Here is a 15,291-nt window from a genome sequence, read left to right on the forward strand (position 1 = left end):
CCAATGCATCCAGTGAAATCGACTGGGTTCGTTGTCCTCTACTGCCTGCAATAATATGACGTAATCGGTTTAATAAACGCTTACCCTTCACTTCATGATTAATACCAATTCTGTGAATGCTACTTCAGAACCGTTATTGCATTACACACCAATTCTATTTATCTGACAGAAGATGCATGATCGTGGAGTCATTTATTCATTCTCCTCCTGGAGGGGTCCCATCATGGTTGAGAGAAAAAAAAATAAATAAAAATAAATCTGGACTTGCTTCAAGTTGTGTCTTAACCCAAAACCTTTTTTGCTGAGAGCCAGTGGCCATTGTCACTCCTTCATGCTGCATCCATAGGAACTCATAAACCTAAATTAACATGCGTTTTCTGGAGCAAGTACTGTTGTACAGCTGAATTTCAGTGTTCCACTGCTATGCCATTACAGTCTGAGCTATATTTGACAGCACATCGATTCCCATTTCTGTTTTTTTTTTCTACACCATGTGTAAAGTCTTGGATGGGAGTGACTATTTTAAGATCTAAAAACCCCAACGCAGTTTCAGTGCTGGATGAATCTTAGACCAGTGAAGCTCAACAGTTTGACAATGACTATTTATTTAAAAAATAAAATTGTGTAGACCTGGCTCAGTGAATTTTAAAATGCAGTGCGTAGGAAGAGTAACAAAATATTACAACAGTCCACTGACAATATTATTCCCATACAAGTCAAAAACATTCTCTACATTTGAGCGAGAGTTGTTTAGAAGAAAGTAACGTGGTTAAGACAGAACAACCTTGAAAGGGAGGAGGGAAAGTTAGACTTCCCAAAGGACTGCGCTTGAAGTGAAGTGGAGCAGTCTGGTGAAACACACAAGCACAGTAGAGGACATAATATCCCAACCTCACAGGACATCGTATCACGGCGACAAGTTGAATGTTAAAAGGCACCACACAGTACAAATCACAGGGGATTCGTCCCCACATTTGAAACGCTGTGACAGACAAACTTTAAGGCGGATGTTATGTGCAAAACATCTTAAAAATGTGTCACACGTGGTGTGCTTTAATTCCAAAAATGTGTCATAAATAAAAGGAAAAATGATTGCATTATCACGATGTTGCTTGGTATCACAGGCATATTCCAGGTGAGGATTGTGAGCAGGGAAGAGTGGGTATGGAAGTGGATTTAGGTCCTGTAGCTTTTGCGTCCCTCTCCCTCCTTCAGGAACGTCCATATAAGTGTGTTGACAATGTCAGGTTGGTCCTGCTGCAGCCAGTGGCTGGCGCCTGAAATGATGTTGAGACGGAAATGGTTCCTGATGTAGAGACGGCAAGCTTCGGCCATTTCTTGCTCCAAGAACGCATCACGCTCACCCCACAGTAACAATACAGGAGCCCTGACATGGTTCTGGTTCAATGGGAGGGAGCTAGGGCAGAAGAGGAAAGTAGACTGTGAGTGAGAAACGTGTAGTATTATAGTAGACTGATCAAAAAAATGTTTGGTTATACTTTGTTACAGTCTGAAATGAATGTTTAAAATCATGTATGACAAGACAAGGTTTCTGAAGTATAGGGTGCACAATTTGAGAAAAGGTGCCATTTGCAATAACATTATATAGCGTGGTTTGGTTAAGAATTGGGTTTATTGTTTAACTCGAAGTCCACAACTTGATGTGATGATTATTAAACTTTGTCACGTCTCCTATAATGCATCATACAGTAGATGAGAGTTTGAAGTGTTACCATTGAGGTCTGTGAAAACTTGCTATCTGACATGTGAGGATGTCGTTTCATCCTTTTCCCCTCACTTAAACTTTGAGTGTAACGGTAAACTGAAAAGTTAAACAAAACCTTTGCTGAGTAAGCTCGACAAGATGGTAACAAAGTATTCATTTCAAGGTCATTTAAGATTTTGAAACAGAATGAGAACCTACAGATTTGTCACAAGGCACGTTTGCACCTCATGTTTGCGTGCATAAATTTGTATTTATAAATCGTTTCCTAAGCACCACTTGGAAAAACGGTCAACTTAATTTACAGTGAATGTCTACATATGGAGTTTGATAAAGATCCTATAACTTATTGCAGGAAGAACATTAAAGTACTTGGCTAAATGAAGTCTGAGATTTCACCCAAGCTATTTCATCAATGACAAAATGAAACCCGGCGATGTCACGCATTGTTTTTTCTGTTGATGCATAATATAAGTAAATGACTGAACAATATTCTGACAAAAATGTAATAATTCAAAACTATTGAGAACAAAACTGTTCGATACAAAACACAAACCAGCCCCCTAAAGCAGTTTTAAAAAATGATGAAACACACCGAGCATTCGGACGGATGGATGCTGCTGTGCACTTCTCCCTCACGTCCCTGCGGCTTTGCCGCCGTATGCATTTGTCGAGAGACTAATTGGTCATGGGTCAGCGATACTTCTTTTACATAAGCAATAAAAGCTATTCTAAGATGACACTGGTTTGAGTCCAGGGCAGCAGATGGCTTGCTCAGTCATGCACATCGAGTTTACATGTCAAAAATTCACTGAGCTGTTCTTTGATGTTCTCTGCTGTGGTTATTCTGAGCCAGAGGAGTCCCAGGCAGGTGTAAATATCATCCTGCATCCCGTTCACCTTTAATGTCACGGGATGAAATGCTTGCGCTTTCATGTAGGACGTGTATGTTCCGATTGAAACACCACTAGGGGCACTGATGAGTTCGCAGAATGGTAAAAAAAAACGAAAAAGTATGATTTCAACTTCACCCGTTTTCACATCCAAATTGCTACTTTGAAACCAGATTGCCAGTTTTGTATTTTCATATCAGTCATTAAATAATGACTGACAGTCTGATATGATGAACACCAAAGAGACAGCTCTTAATGGGTGTTCTTGGTCAACGTATTGATATAGCAGATCAAGTCAACAGATAAGGTGCTATCAGGTTGGAAAAAAAGCTTTGATGCTGAGGATGGTCCACAAAAAAGTCCACATGACTAATTTTGTTCTGCAATACAAAAACATTCTTGCAAGTTTTTCTTCAGCGTCAGTAAGCAATGTCAGCGGGTCACTTGTATACTTCCTAAAGAAAGTTTGTCAAGTATTCTCACAGTTTTGGACTAATGAAGAATTGCATTTGACTCTCTGAAAAATAAACTATTTATTACAATACGAGGAAGAGCGGACAACTTCTGCCTTTTCTGTGTCTCAGACAGCAGGTCTGATCTGCTGAATATTTTCTAGTGCAGCTCTGTCTCTTATCTATTCATTTGGCAGAGGTGCCATCCAGTCTTGTGCAGATGACGTGGCCCTGTCATCTTTAAGTCCAAAGCGCAAATCTGGGTATAAAGCGGCTGGGATGGTGCTGAGAAGTCTGCAGTCGCAATCCTGAGACCAGGGTGTAAATGGAGACCATTTGTTATGCAAGAGGGCCATGCTATGACTGAAATCTCATCAGGATTTGGAAAAAAAATGTCATCAAGAATTTAAAGCACCAATTTTCCCTACCTCCACTTCTAACTCACGATCCACAGTTTTATTTAAGGAATTGCAATCTGCTTGTATTCCTTTGGGTGTCTTCATGGTTAATTAAACTAAATATTCACATATCAGATTACTAAGCAAAAATGTGATGTGAAAGTATGGAAACTTCCATAGGGTATATACTGCGTGACAAACAAGTGTATTACAAAATATCTTAGAAGCAAATCCTTGTTTTTCTGTGAATGACAAATAAGTGATGGGTTACAATGGAACAGACACATGGGACAAGGTCAGATGGTGAGTCTCAGCATGTTTTTTTGCTTACTTGGCTGCATCAGGCTTGACAGTGCAAATCCTAATTTAAAGATAAATGCATCTCAGATGCAGAGGGTTTGTTGTGGAAACATGATGGATTTTGTCAGGACAAAAACCCTAACCCTAACAGTAATGTTCACTCCCATTGCTCACTGAAAGGTTTTCTGTGATTTCTATTGACCAAACATAAACCATTTTGGTGCTTGTTTTGTTCAGTCACTAGATTTCATTCATTGTTGTTTCAATTTGTAGCAGTTTTCACCATTCCCAGTGATCACATGGATGAAGTACTCCACTTATTCCCTACCTGAAAACATTCCTGAAGTAGTTGAGGGCTCCAGTCAAAGCTCCTGGCTGTGACAGTGCATACAAATATGCCTCCAAGTCTTCTGTGGTCAGCCAGCGGCCTTTCCTCCCAATCCCTGTGCTGCGACTGGTGAACAAGCTCCTCACTGCCTGCAGGGGACACAGCACAAACCGGGACAGTTTGGTCTTGGTCCAGACATTTGACTGCGACAAGTCAGAATGGAGAGTGCAGAGGTGAGGCGTGACCTCCAGCTTGCTGCTGCCCTTGGAAAAACGCTCAGGAGGCTTGAAATGTCTCACATGGACGGACACTACCATGCATTTAATTATAACAGCTTAAAAAGGGACAACTGAGATGAACACTTGCGGCTGGTGAGTGACGATACATGGTCTGAAGTTGTTTTATGGGTTTTTAAACCTCTCACTGGTCTTTAATTATCAAGCCGGCTTTTAAGAATGTACTGTACACCCAAGAGATCCCTAATACCTTGCTGCTGCTGCTGAATTTTAATGCTTAAAAGTGCCCCCTCCCAGTGGCCCAGATCAGCAGATCAACAGTGCTGGTGACTATAACAATTAATAAACCATTTTTTTAAAACAATGTTTGAGGATTATTCTCTTCAGTATTTGTTTTTTCATTAAAGTGTTTTAAGTAAACCATCTGAATCTGTTGTGTTTCTGTACATGGCATGCTTGCCACTGGTCCCATATATATCTTAGGGGTACAATTATTCAGAAATATTCAGTATTAAAGTTGCATAAAGATGTATGCAGCACAGGAAAGGCATGTGTTTCGATTATGTTAGGATATGTTATTTGTTTATTGAAAGTGCACAATGTGGCTTTTTTATGACGTTATGGCATTTCTAATTCGCCACAGCAGATAATGATAAAAGCCATTAAATATAAAAAGCTTTAGAGACACATACAGACAACAAAAATTAGCATTAATATTTATAGTGGCTTGAGAACGTGGCACTCAAACTGCATGTTCAGGTTTAGAGGTACGTCACATTTTAATTTGCTTCGGTTCAGTAGATGCCTCATGAACACGGTTGTGCTTTATAAAAGGGCATGCATGAGCTAGCTTTAAAAGATCCACCCTAATATACCCCTTGAAGAAAAGGCATCTTTCAAGGAAAAGTTAATGAAAACTGTGAGTAGTGAGCCACACAAACCCACTTGCACACACAAACATAACCTTGGCCTTGATCCAGCTCAAGGCCACACTTAATAGCCCACCTTGAAATCATTGATGGATAGCATGAGCTCAGGAAAGCAGGGCAGCTGGAAGAAGAAGTAGTGACTGGATTTCAGCAGCTGGCTCGGGTGGCGCAGAGCATAATCTGGCAGAAACAACAACAGAAGTGGAATTGCGATTTAGCCAAATCCACTCACGCCACATCGTCATCGATGCAATTAAACACTGGCAGGGTTTCACCAACTAGAGAAAGTGCTTTATTAGCTCATGAAATTAGCCGTGTATCATCATCACATCCATACGACAGCGGGGGACCCACCAGCTGGATGCAAACACCAAGTGATAATACGCTCTCGTTGCAGCTTTATTCAAACTAGAGCCTTGCAAATGACCAGCATTAGCCTGGTCACAGTGATGAGCAGATTTTGTACCTGCAAAAACGGATGGGTGGGGGCAGTTGAGGACAATGAGCTTCGTCACCATCTCTGGATAGTGAATGGCAAAGAGCCACGCTATGGTCCCGCCCCAGTCATGCCCCACTAGGCAGCATCTGTTGTATCCTTGGAAGAAAATCAAACACACATTTACTGAATTAGAAGACAGGATTAAAAATATCCTAATCTGATTAACGTATGTTAGTGCCTGAAAATCAATAATGTCACTTTAGTTATTCATGCCGTCAATAGATTCACAGCAATTATATGGGCGTACTCTGTGACATACAGCAGGAACAAGGTCGAGGCAGCCATCTGATCGCGTTACCAATGCCCTCCCTTCAAAACAGAGCCCCCACCTTCCCTGCTGCCAGTGACCGGGCTGACTGAGAATTTCCCAAGGAAACACCAGCCAAACACTGACTTCCTTTCAGAATGTTGATCATGAAGTGAGGTGCTGTGGTCAAGAGACACCTCAATGGCACCACCAACTATGAGTTTCAGGTCAGGCGACCAGTCACTTTGTCAGGAGGCTACAGGGAGTTGTTGGCTTTCCTTTGAGGAATGAACCTATTCTGAAGGATAAATGGGAAGTATGGTAGCTGCTACATTTTCCACGTTTTGAACATTATGGATTAAATAACAATGCAGCTAATCTATGGATTATTACAATCTAATGAGATTCATGCCACTGATAAATTGGTCTTGTGTGGAAGATCAAAACCGAGATGAAGGGCTAAGAAAGACAAAGGCGTAAGGGTGGGCGGAATTGGGATGCGATCGGGGGGATCATGACAATTAACCAATAAGATCCCAGGAATTCTATTACCATTAAAGAGCACATTGTATTTTTGCAGTCTGTTTGTCCAGCAGCATTTTCTACATTGATCACTCCCTTTTCAAAAATGGCTTGTTTTCTTTGTCTTTTTTTTCCTTCCATTGGGTAGACATACATCAATCTACCTGCGTCTTCTAAAGAAGTGAAGCTTGTGTTTGTACATAATCTTTTTTAGTCACTAATTTAGTGATGTATCTTCCATACAGGTGGACTCAATCTGTAATTTACGTTACACATTCACAACAGCTTCATAGCATTGATCAATAGTAGCAGGACGAACCACAAAGTATGTTCATATCAATGTTTTTACAGAATTTAAGGGATTTCTTTGAACGATAAGAGGTATGAAATTTTGAGGTTTTTACATCTTCTGTGCAAAACCAACAGACCAAATGAACCACTTTAAATATTTAGCCCCAACTGTATATTTTGTATTCACTCCAACGACACATTTTCCTGACTATGAGAGAGGCTCCTGCCTGTCACGCATGAATAAAGAACAAAAGAGCAGTGATTATTAATGTGGACAGCAAAGACGACCATGTGGACAGTTGGTGTGTCTGCAGGCCAGCAGAGAGAAGTAGTTATCACACTCTAAAATGTCTGCGATATAAATGATTCAGAAAGATGTGCTGCGTACAGCACAGAAATTAAGCAACATAATGGAAATGATTCGGAGCACAGATTTGAGTGGTGAGAAACCAAAATCTGTTGGTGACATACCATCATATTCTGGTGTCAAGAATAACGTGATTGTCCAAGATCTTTATTTCATCAATGGCACGAATACATTCTTTGTGTCCCCAAGAACTGTTTGCGCAGCACATACATCCTAGGTATATTAGGGACATTGTTGATTTCGTTTTGATGTTCTATTAACGTCATGTTACAGCTATTTAACTTGGAGAGTACTACCTGGCTGGAATGATAAATAAGCTGGCAATCGCACAAGATGATTTGTCTGGTGGATACTGTACATCCCCAGAGAGGTCCATATCAAATGAATTGGCAAAATATTAAACTTAAACGGGCCAGCTGGATGGAAAAGTGTATCCATATTGAGGAGATATATCAAGTTTAGTGTCAGTGAGATGAAATCCAACACAGGTGTCTATGCTCAGCTGCTAACTGACTACATGTTAAAAGCAATGCTACTTAACAGTTAAGTAAGAAAATGGAAAATTTGTATCCATTTTTGCTCCTGGTCAAATGATGTTTCCTGTGAGAAACCTTCATGTACATCCACCCACATTAAGGAAGAGTGTGAAGAAGGGAAGTGCAAGGAAACGCCCACCTAAAATTCTATTTCATAACGCAAAAAAGAAAATACTCTCCGCTTTCGCTAAAATGTTGCGTGTCGTTCTTTGAGAAACAAAAGCCAGCACTTGGACTTTATGATTGCAATTTGCATCCATCACTCTAGTTTAGTACTTTCTGATTATTTTGGGCTTTATTTGTTTCTGTAGTACTGTGATTTAGTAAAAGAAACAAAAAACACAAGGCTAAGTTATTGAAACATTACATTTTCTGAATGTTTCAGACATTTTGCATAAAAAAAGAAAAATACTATGCACTTGAGCATGAAATAAAATAATGCATTCTCATTGAAAATTAGATTAGATTAATGGTCAATTAAAACAATGAAAACATCACCATGGCAAATCATAAGTGCATAATGGTACGCGCAGATCAATACTCTGCTGTCCCCAGATCTGCCACAAGTCCTGTGTTAAAAAAAAAAAAAACGTGAGTCACAGGATGTTAGCTGTGCCACGGTGGTGGCTATAGGAGCTGCCAACAGCTCCGGGCTGGAACACTACTTAAATGGTGACTCAAAATTCATCTAGTCTCTGCTCTCAAAAGTAGGGCTCTTTAGCATGCTAAAGGTCATCAACTGGTGGAAACACCTTGCAGCAGATTGTCCACTGCCTTATTGTTTCAAATTCCTGTGGATGTGAGGGTTCATGAATATCGCTTACTTACTCATTATCACCCCAGTGTGGACCAGATATGTGGAATTGCATAACATTCCAATGTCACATTCTAATTTCTTGTCAGCAAAAAAAAAAAAAACTCAATTCAAACATTCCAGTTCAATACTGCATGACAACAGTTGAACTATGGTTCAGTTGGGTGCCTCTGCTCTATAACCCGAAGAGAGAATGTGTCCTCACCTAAATACTCCACGATATCTTTGACATCAGTAACTAGATAGTCAAAGCGGTAGCTTTCGGAGGAGAGTGGCAGGTCAGACTCTCCATAGCCTCGCATATCGACAGCCACCACTCGGAATTCACTCTTGAACTCACGCAGCTGGTAACGCCATGAAAACCTGAGGAACACAGAACATATCTTACTGTTGTGCCACAGAAACTGACGCATCATTGGGTTAATACTAAGGAAACACCAATCTGGGTGTGGACACATTCCATTTGATGTTAAAACAGGGAAAGTTATAAATGAGCATAATTGCCTGCAAGACCAGGGTCACAGAGAATCAAATTTGTTATCGAAACTCCTCATCTAAATTCTTTCCCCCTTTTCTCTCTTGCAAGGAGCAGCAGGCCGTACTGCGAATCTGATGAGTCAGGATAAGATCCGATTTAGATCGAATATAGACGGACCTGAATGCAAACGCTCACCATTCGACTCTTTATCGACCTCCACATTTCTAAGGGAGAATTAATACATCATAAGAAATTGTTAAGTGCCCGTCTCGCTTACAGCTGTGGAGATCCTGTGAGGCAGAATAAGACTCCACAGCACTGATAATTAATCCATGCTCTTTCTGCAGCAAAGATTGAACAAGCAGGAGATGTGAACTGGCTGACAGCCCTTGACAACCTCTCTGGCCTCAATCCAAGAGCAACTCTCAACACCATTATTAATTTTATATCACAGAGAGGAGATCTTGAGTGCTTGGGAGTCAGTTTTGCCCAGGGCAAATCATAGATGTGGACTCTCCGCTGGTGTGGGTTTATTGTTTGCAGGCCAGCAGTCAGGGCACTGCTGAGAGGCATGCAATTATTTAGCAGGGAGACATTTCCCAGGGCTGACAGGTGTAATCATCAATGAGCTTGAATGCCTTAAGATCCAAGCTTGAATTTTTGCCGTTTGAGATAGGAATTACTCCGGAGTAATGACTAAACTTTGTCTTGTAAGGAGAGCTGTTTTTGCAAAGAAAAATGACCTTGTTTGTGGAAAAAAAGAATAATTTTATATATATACATATATATATATATATATATATAGTTTTTTTTCTTCAATGTCTGGCACCGCAGCACGTAACAGCCTGACAACGCGTACGACAGTTATGGCAGCACAGTATCCCAGCATCTCACTCTCACACAACGATCTACCACTACAGTAGTAACTACAACCCTGGCGTCGGCTATTTTTTATGGCATTAGACTTACGTCCAATCTCACTTAGGACGGGTTGGTCGGATCCGGATCATTAGTCGGATGTTACTTGTACATACATGTATATTAGAGATGCTCCGATCGGGATTTTTGCTGCCGATCACCCATACCGATCAGCCAGAGTGCTGATCAGTGATACCGATACCAATGACATGGATTGACAATGAATTTGTAATCAAAATGAGACCTTCTGTATACATGATGTGAAAAGTAAATCATTTTAATTCAGACATGTTTTTATGTACCTCTTCAAGGAGGCAAAATAATAGGAAAACCTTGCAGAATGCTGCAACTTTTCTGTCAAAAGGACAACTGAAAAACATTTAATTGGCGCGAGACGTTGCACTTTGGTGAATCTCTTGAGACTTTACTATGTCCGTAACATATTTACATAATGGCCGCTTGTAGCGCGACTCTGAGACAGCGAGCACTGCATTTATCATAAGTTGCCACTCCAAACGCTTTCAAACATGTCAGATTCAGGTGGCAAATGAATGCGGCACCTGACTCCAAAATGGCGATGGATGCGGTCGTTACCGTCTTCCATGAAAATGACACCTGAGTGAGGCTGGTCATCTAGCTCAGTGAAAATAATCATTATTTCTTGGGCAATTCACTTGGTTCTGAATGCCATGCTTGCACCGGCAGGGGCGTTGCTAATATATATATATATATATATATATATATATATATATATATATATATATATATATATATATATATATATATATATATATATATATATACATATTTTTTTTTTTTTTTTTTTTTTTTTTTCCATCATGACCTTCACCCTTCACACTTTTGCTTGGACATACCAGAACTCAGGGAACCCATGTAAGAACAGCATGAGGGGCTTTCCTCTCTCTCCAGCAGCGACATAGTGAAAACGTAGGCCGGACTCCTGTATTGGTAAGAAGACACACAAGACACGATCAAACAAAATTACTCTGAAAGTCAATTTAAGGACAAGCTAGCAAGTCAGATGACCCGACGACTGGACTACTTAATGACAAATTGGGACCACATCATGCGCATCAGATCTGCCACTTAATGGGAAGCGAAGATGAATGATGCTATCTTCATGGTTATTCTATTTCCATCTAATTAAATGCCTGCAGGAGAAAAGACAGCCGCCCCTGTCCCTGTAGATACATTGGAAAGATGTCTCTGCACTGTTATTGGGCAGAAATAGAGCTATAGCTACAGGAAGATTCTTTCAACTGTGTGTAATTACACAGACGCACCAGTCTCTCGTGCGGATTCAAACTGGACAAATCTTCTTTCAAGCATTTGGTCACCTTCAAAGAATCTTATCAGCAATTCTCATCTTCCTCCAATACTAGTTTCATTAATAATATTTACCCAGTCTCCTGATTTATGTATAAGTCTGACCTATATCCCTGAAACCACCTGGTCAGTCAACCATTGTTGGCCTTGCGAAAGCTGACTTGCGACCACGCAAGCATCACATCATTCTTCATGTCCGAATGTGACAGTATTAGTGTTTATTTGACACTGAGAGTCCAAGACAGACTCTTGATTTGGTGTTTGACCATGGAAAAACAGGTTAGGCTGATAATCATGCTGAAGAGCCGTGTCCTTGTTAGGCTGACAAAAAAGCTGTTCTTCAAGTGAGTCACATCGAATGAAATTGCCTGAACACAGGAAAAGATCTCCAATGAAACGGGTGGGTTTTCTTTCAATACTAACTGACAGACAAAGTTGCAAATAACCCTTGGGCACAAGCTTCTCATTATCCTTCTGACTTTAGGACACAAAATGGTCAGTCCTCTATTTGCATGTCCAACTGAAGCAGTTTTCAAAGATTTGTCAGGACAATTCTGGACTGTACCAGGGTACAGAAGAGTCAGTATCCAGTACTTCCAACTCTTCTCGGCGCGATACCTAATGCTTTTAAATTAAAGTTATGGTACGCCAGAGAGTCCTACCGACTCATTTGTTTTTCTTATTTGTTTGCCGTCATTGTGAATTAATTTGTAGACGTACTCTGACATGGTTTCTATCAGTTTCATTCATTCATTCATCCATTCATGACTAATCTCAGTCCCAACTAGATTGTGGTCACCAACAAACATTTACTGCAAACAGGTATTATGGATGAATTAATTATTTTTGTTTTGTAGGACCACAAATGTGTGAAAATTAGGGGGCATGGAAAGAGGCCAGTGGAACTTAATCTATATTTGAAAAGGAGGACATTGGAGGATGTCATGGCCAAATATATTTGTCTCCTTGGAGAGATGATGGGTCTAATTCTGTCTGTTGTGTGGTCACCTCATTGCCAACGTACTAACACAAATTACAGTCATTTAAAACAATGAGTAAACCACAACACATGTGAGTGACAGAAGCTTGACCTTGACCAATGAAGTGTCTTCCTTTCTAGAAATGGGTCGCTGAGATGAGGAACCCACTGTCAGGATGTCTCAGATGATCAAGGTTACTGGGAACCTCAGAATCCACAAAAAGGCAATATAGCCACAATCCTTTTCAGAGTAAAAAAAAAAGAAAAAATATCCAAATGTTGGGAATATGGTTATGACCAGCCGCTTACCTCTTCGGCACACAAAGTGACTGAATAGATACCCTACAGCCTGATTTTGCGGACTCCCATATTTCTCCGAGGTCAACTCTTTGACTTCATCACCGTCCTTTGTAAAATGATCATTACACTGCAACACTAGACACAGGTTACTCATGTGATTGGTTGTAGCAGCCAAGCCTTGCAGAGCAGCTGTCATGCTCCAGTAGTATTTCTGAAGAAATACCCAGTACACACTTGAGTATTCAATAGAAATTGAATATTTAAAAAAAAAAATTATGAAAAAAAACCCCACCATAAAAAAAATTCATCAGACTCTTATGAAGTAGGCTAATATACCGTGATTGATTGTGACTGTCTCTTTGCAACATCAAAAATCTTGGTTTTCAGACGCGCATAATTCCATTTTTTAAAAATAATAATTCCAAGTATTCACACATCACTGCAATAATGTAAATTAGATGTCCCAACCCAGCCTTCATGTATATCAGTAGCATTATTGATGGGTTGTTGCATCGTCTTTAAACGGCTACCGTATATACTATATTTGGGCGATGGCGATACTGCCTCTGGGTTAAAAGAATTTTAAACAGCCAGCGTGATAAACAATTATTTCTGTCGCAGTAGGTTAGCTAAGCAACCGTACTTGTGCACCCATTGGTTTCTCTGAGCGTCCTCCTGCCGCCTTTGTGGACAGGACCACAATAAATAACATTCATCACTTGAGTAAAATAGTCTATACATGTCACCTTGCAACGACATGACAGGCATTGTGATCGGTGACAAGACAAAGCCCATTGGCCAACACTACTTTCAATGAAAAAAATCATACCAGTTTGAAGGGTTAAGAGTCAGGGCAATGCTCTGTGTCTGGTATGGAATATTTCGAGAACGTGGGAGTTGAGTACTGGACTAACATTCTGTCCTGGGTGTCTCCTGTCCCTCAGTTAACATGCGACTGCCTTTTCCCGTTTTATTCTAATCAGTGAGCTCGGACCCTGATAATCTTTGTTAAATTACTTTTCTATAGCCGTTTAGTCGCGTGTTTGACTCAATGACAGCTGAACTGTTTCCGTCAAACACAGGGACGTTACACTTTGGTTCTGTGGAGTCGTGCGGGAATAAATCAAGTGGCAGAGCTGTTCTTTCAGCACCAGCAGCAATATTTATAGACATGTCAATAGGCCTGTTTTTAAGCCATTATGAAACACGACAGAAAGCCTCAGTTCACAGCGCTCAAGCACGTAACAATAGGGGTGTCTCCCCGTACACTCACCCCATATTCTTACCTTAATGCGAACGTAACAGTGGGTTCCCAAGGACGTGTCATTCAGACAAGCCGGGGGAGTTTCACGGACCCCCCATTGGAGGGTCGCGGTCGGCCTCAGGACGATGCTCCAGCAAAGTTTCAGCAAAGCCACGATGGCGCACACACCGCAGTAACCATAGACCAGCGACCAGTAGCCCACAACTCTGATCCGCAGCGCAAGTCTGACCACAAACACCAGCAAGTTGTGGAGCACTCTCGCCATCTTTACATTGCCGCAGGAGATCGATGCGAGTCGCCTAGCGATTGATTTGATACCTGCGAGGTTGTCGTGTGGCTCCGCTGGGTCGTCTCCAGCACGCGCGCAAGCAGACACGAGCGTCTGCAGGGAGGATCCCGAGCAGCCGCTGAACGGGACAGCGGCGGGGGCATCACGTCACCGCTCACGCGTGCGTGTGAAGCGCCGGTTGTTTGGCAGCAGACGTGTTGTTGTTGACTGTACAGGGAGAGTCCGAAACCGACAGTCGACGCAGTGTTCGTACAGAACAGAGCAGAGGCGTCGTTCGCATCACTGCAGACCACCAGAGCAGCGTTCAGCTGTTATGGAAACAGAATGAAATAGTCTTTTCGGCCTATCAAAACTGGCAATTTAATATTACGCTACCCATCTACATAAATCACGTACCTGGGATCGTAAGAGCAGAAAACACCCCAAGACAAGGCATATTTTATTTTGATCCGCTCCACTTCCTGCCATTTTTACACTTTACTTCCTGTATTACGTGGTCACCTGTATCGTTTAGGAAAAAATGGCGAGCGTGCTGTCATTCCGCGGACGACACTATTATACAGTCAACTAAACCTAGCTGTAACCGTAGAATTGCAAAAAGAAAGAGAATATGTCGCAGTGATACAGCTATATTTGGATAAAGCTCAATGTTGTCTCATGTTTCAGTCAGGCTGCTTCAGCCACTGCTGAGGTATTATCTGGAGTCCTTTTCCTAAACTCCACTGCAACAGTAAAAGACACTGCACCTGATGCGTGCAAACTTAAAGTCAATTGAGGGATCAAATTCATGAGAGGGATGTCCCTTTGTGCAGCCACTTTTCCACTTAGTGATTTCTCTTGCATCATTTATCCACATTCCAGGGGAGGGAAATGGTCCCACAAAAGGACTGCAGATTTTTGTTCCAACCCATCAAGAGGACACATTTTCACCACGCTTCTTGAGCTGAAACCTCACTGATTTATCTGTGTGTGCTTGAAGTGCTGGAACAAAAATCTGCATCAGCCCTTTTGGAACCAGACGGCCTAGGTCTGCTATATTCTTAGATCAAATGAGAAGAGGTTTCCTCAGCCACACTGAAACACAGTAAAGGTAAACCTTGGATATACATGCTCACATCAACCACATGAGACTGTACCAAGTTTTGATCATATCCACTGCCATAATGTATATAATGACTGAT

At 41.2% G+C, this 15,291-nt stretch overlaps 1 protein-coding gene across 2 annotated transcripts; it reads right to left on the reverse strand.

Annotated features, from left to right (window-relative positions):
- Nucleotides 1-603: 603 nt before the first annotated feature.
- ephx4 (epoxide hydrolase 4) lies at nt 604-15,260 on the reverse strand. 2 transcript variants are annotated; one of them, XM_053869490.1, is made up of 8 exons: nt 14,507-15,260; nt 14,140-14,418; nt 10,807-10,892; nt 8,741-8,898; nt 5,726-5,854; nt 5,336-5,439; nt 4,095-4,243; nt 604-1,417 (listed from the first exon to the last, which is right to left on the reverse strand). In XM_053869490.1, the coding sequence occupies exons 1-8, from the start codon at nt 14,576-14,578 to the stop codon at nt 1,177-1,179; spliced, it is 1,218 nt and encodes a 405-aa protein (XP_053725465.1). In that variant the 5' UTR covers nt 14,579-15,260; the 3' UTR covers nt 604-1,176. The 2 variants fall into 2 exon arrangements, with proteins under 2 accessions (XP_053725465.1, XP_053725466.1); XM_053869491.1 differs by lacking the exon at nt 14,507-15,260 and having other exon boundaries at nt 13,844-14,289.
- Between the last annotated feature and the right edge of the window lie 31 nt (nt 15,261-15,291).

This window comes from Synchiropus splendidus, chromosome 1, assembly GCF_027744825.2.
Source record: "Synchiropus splendidus isolate RoL2022-P1 chromosome 1, RoL_Sspl_1.0, whole genome shotgun sequence".
NCBI lineage: Eukaryota > Metazoa > Chordata > Actinopteri > Syngnathiformes > Callionymidae > Synchiropus > Synchiropus splendidus.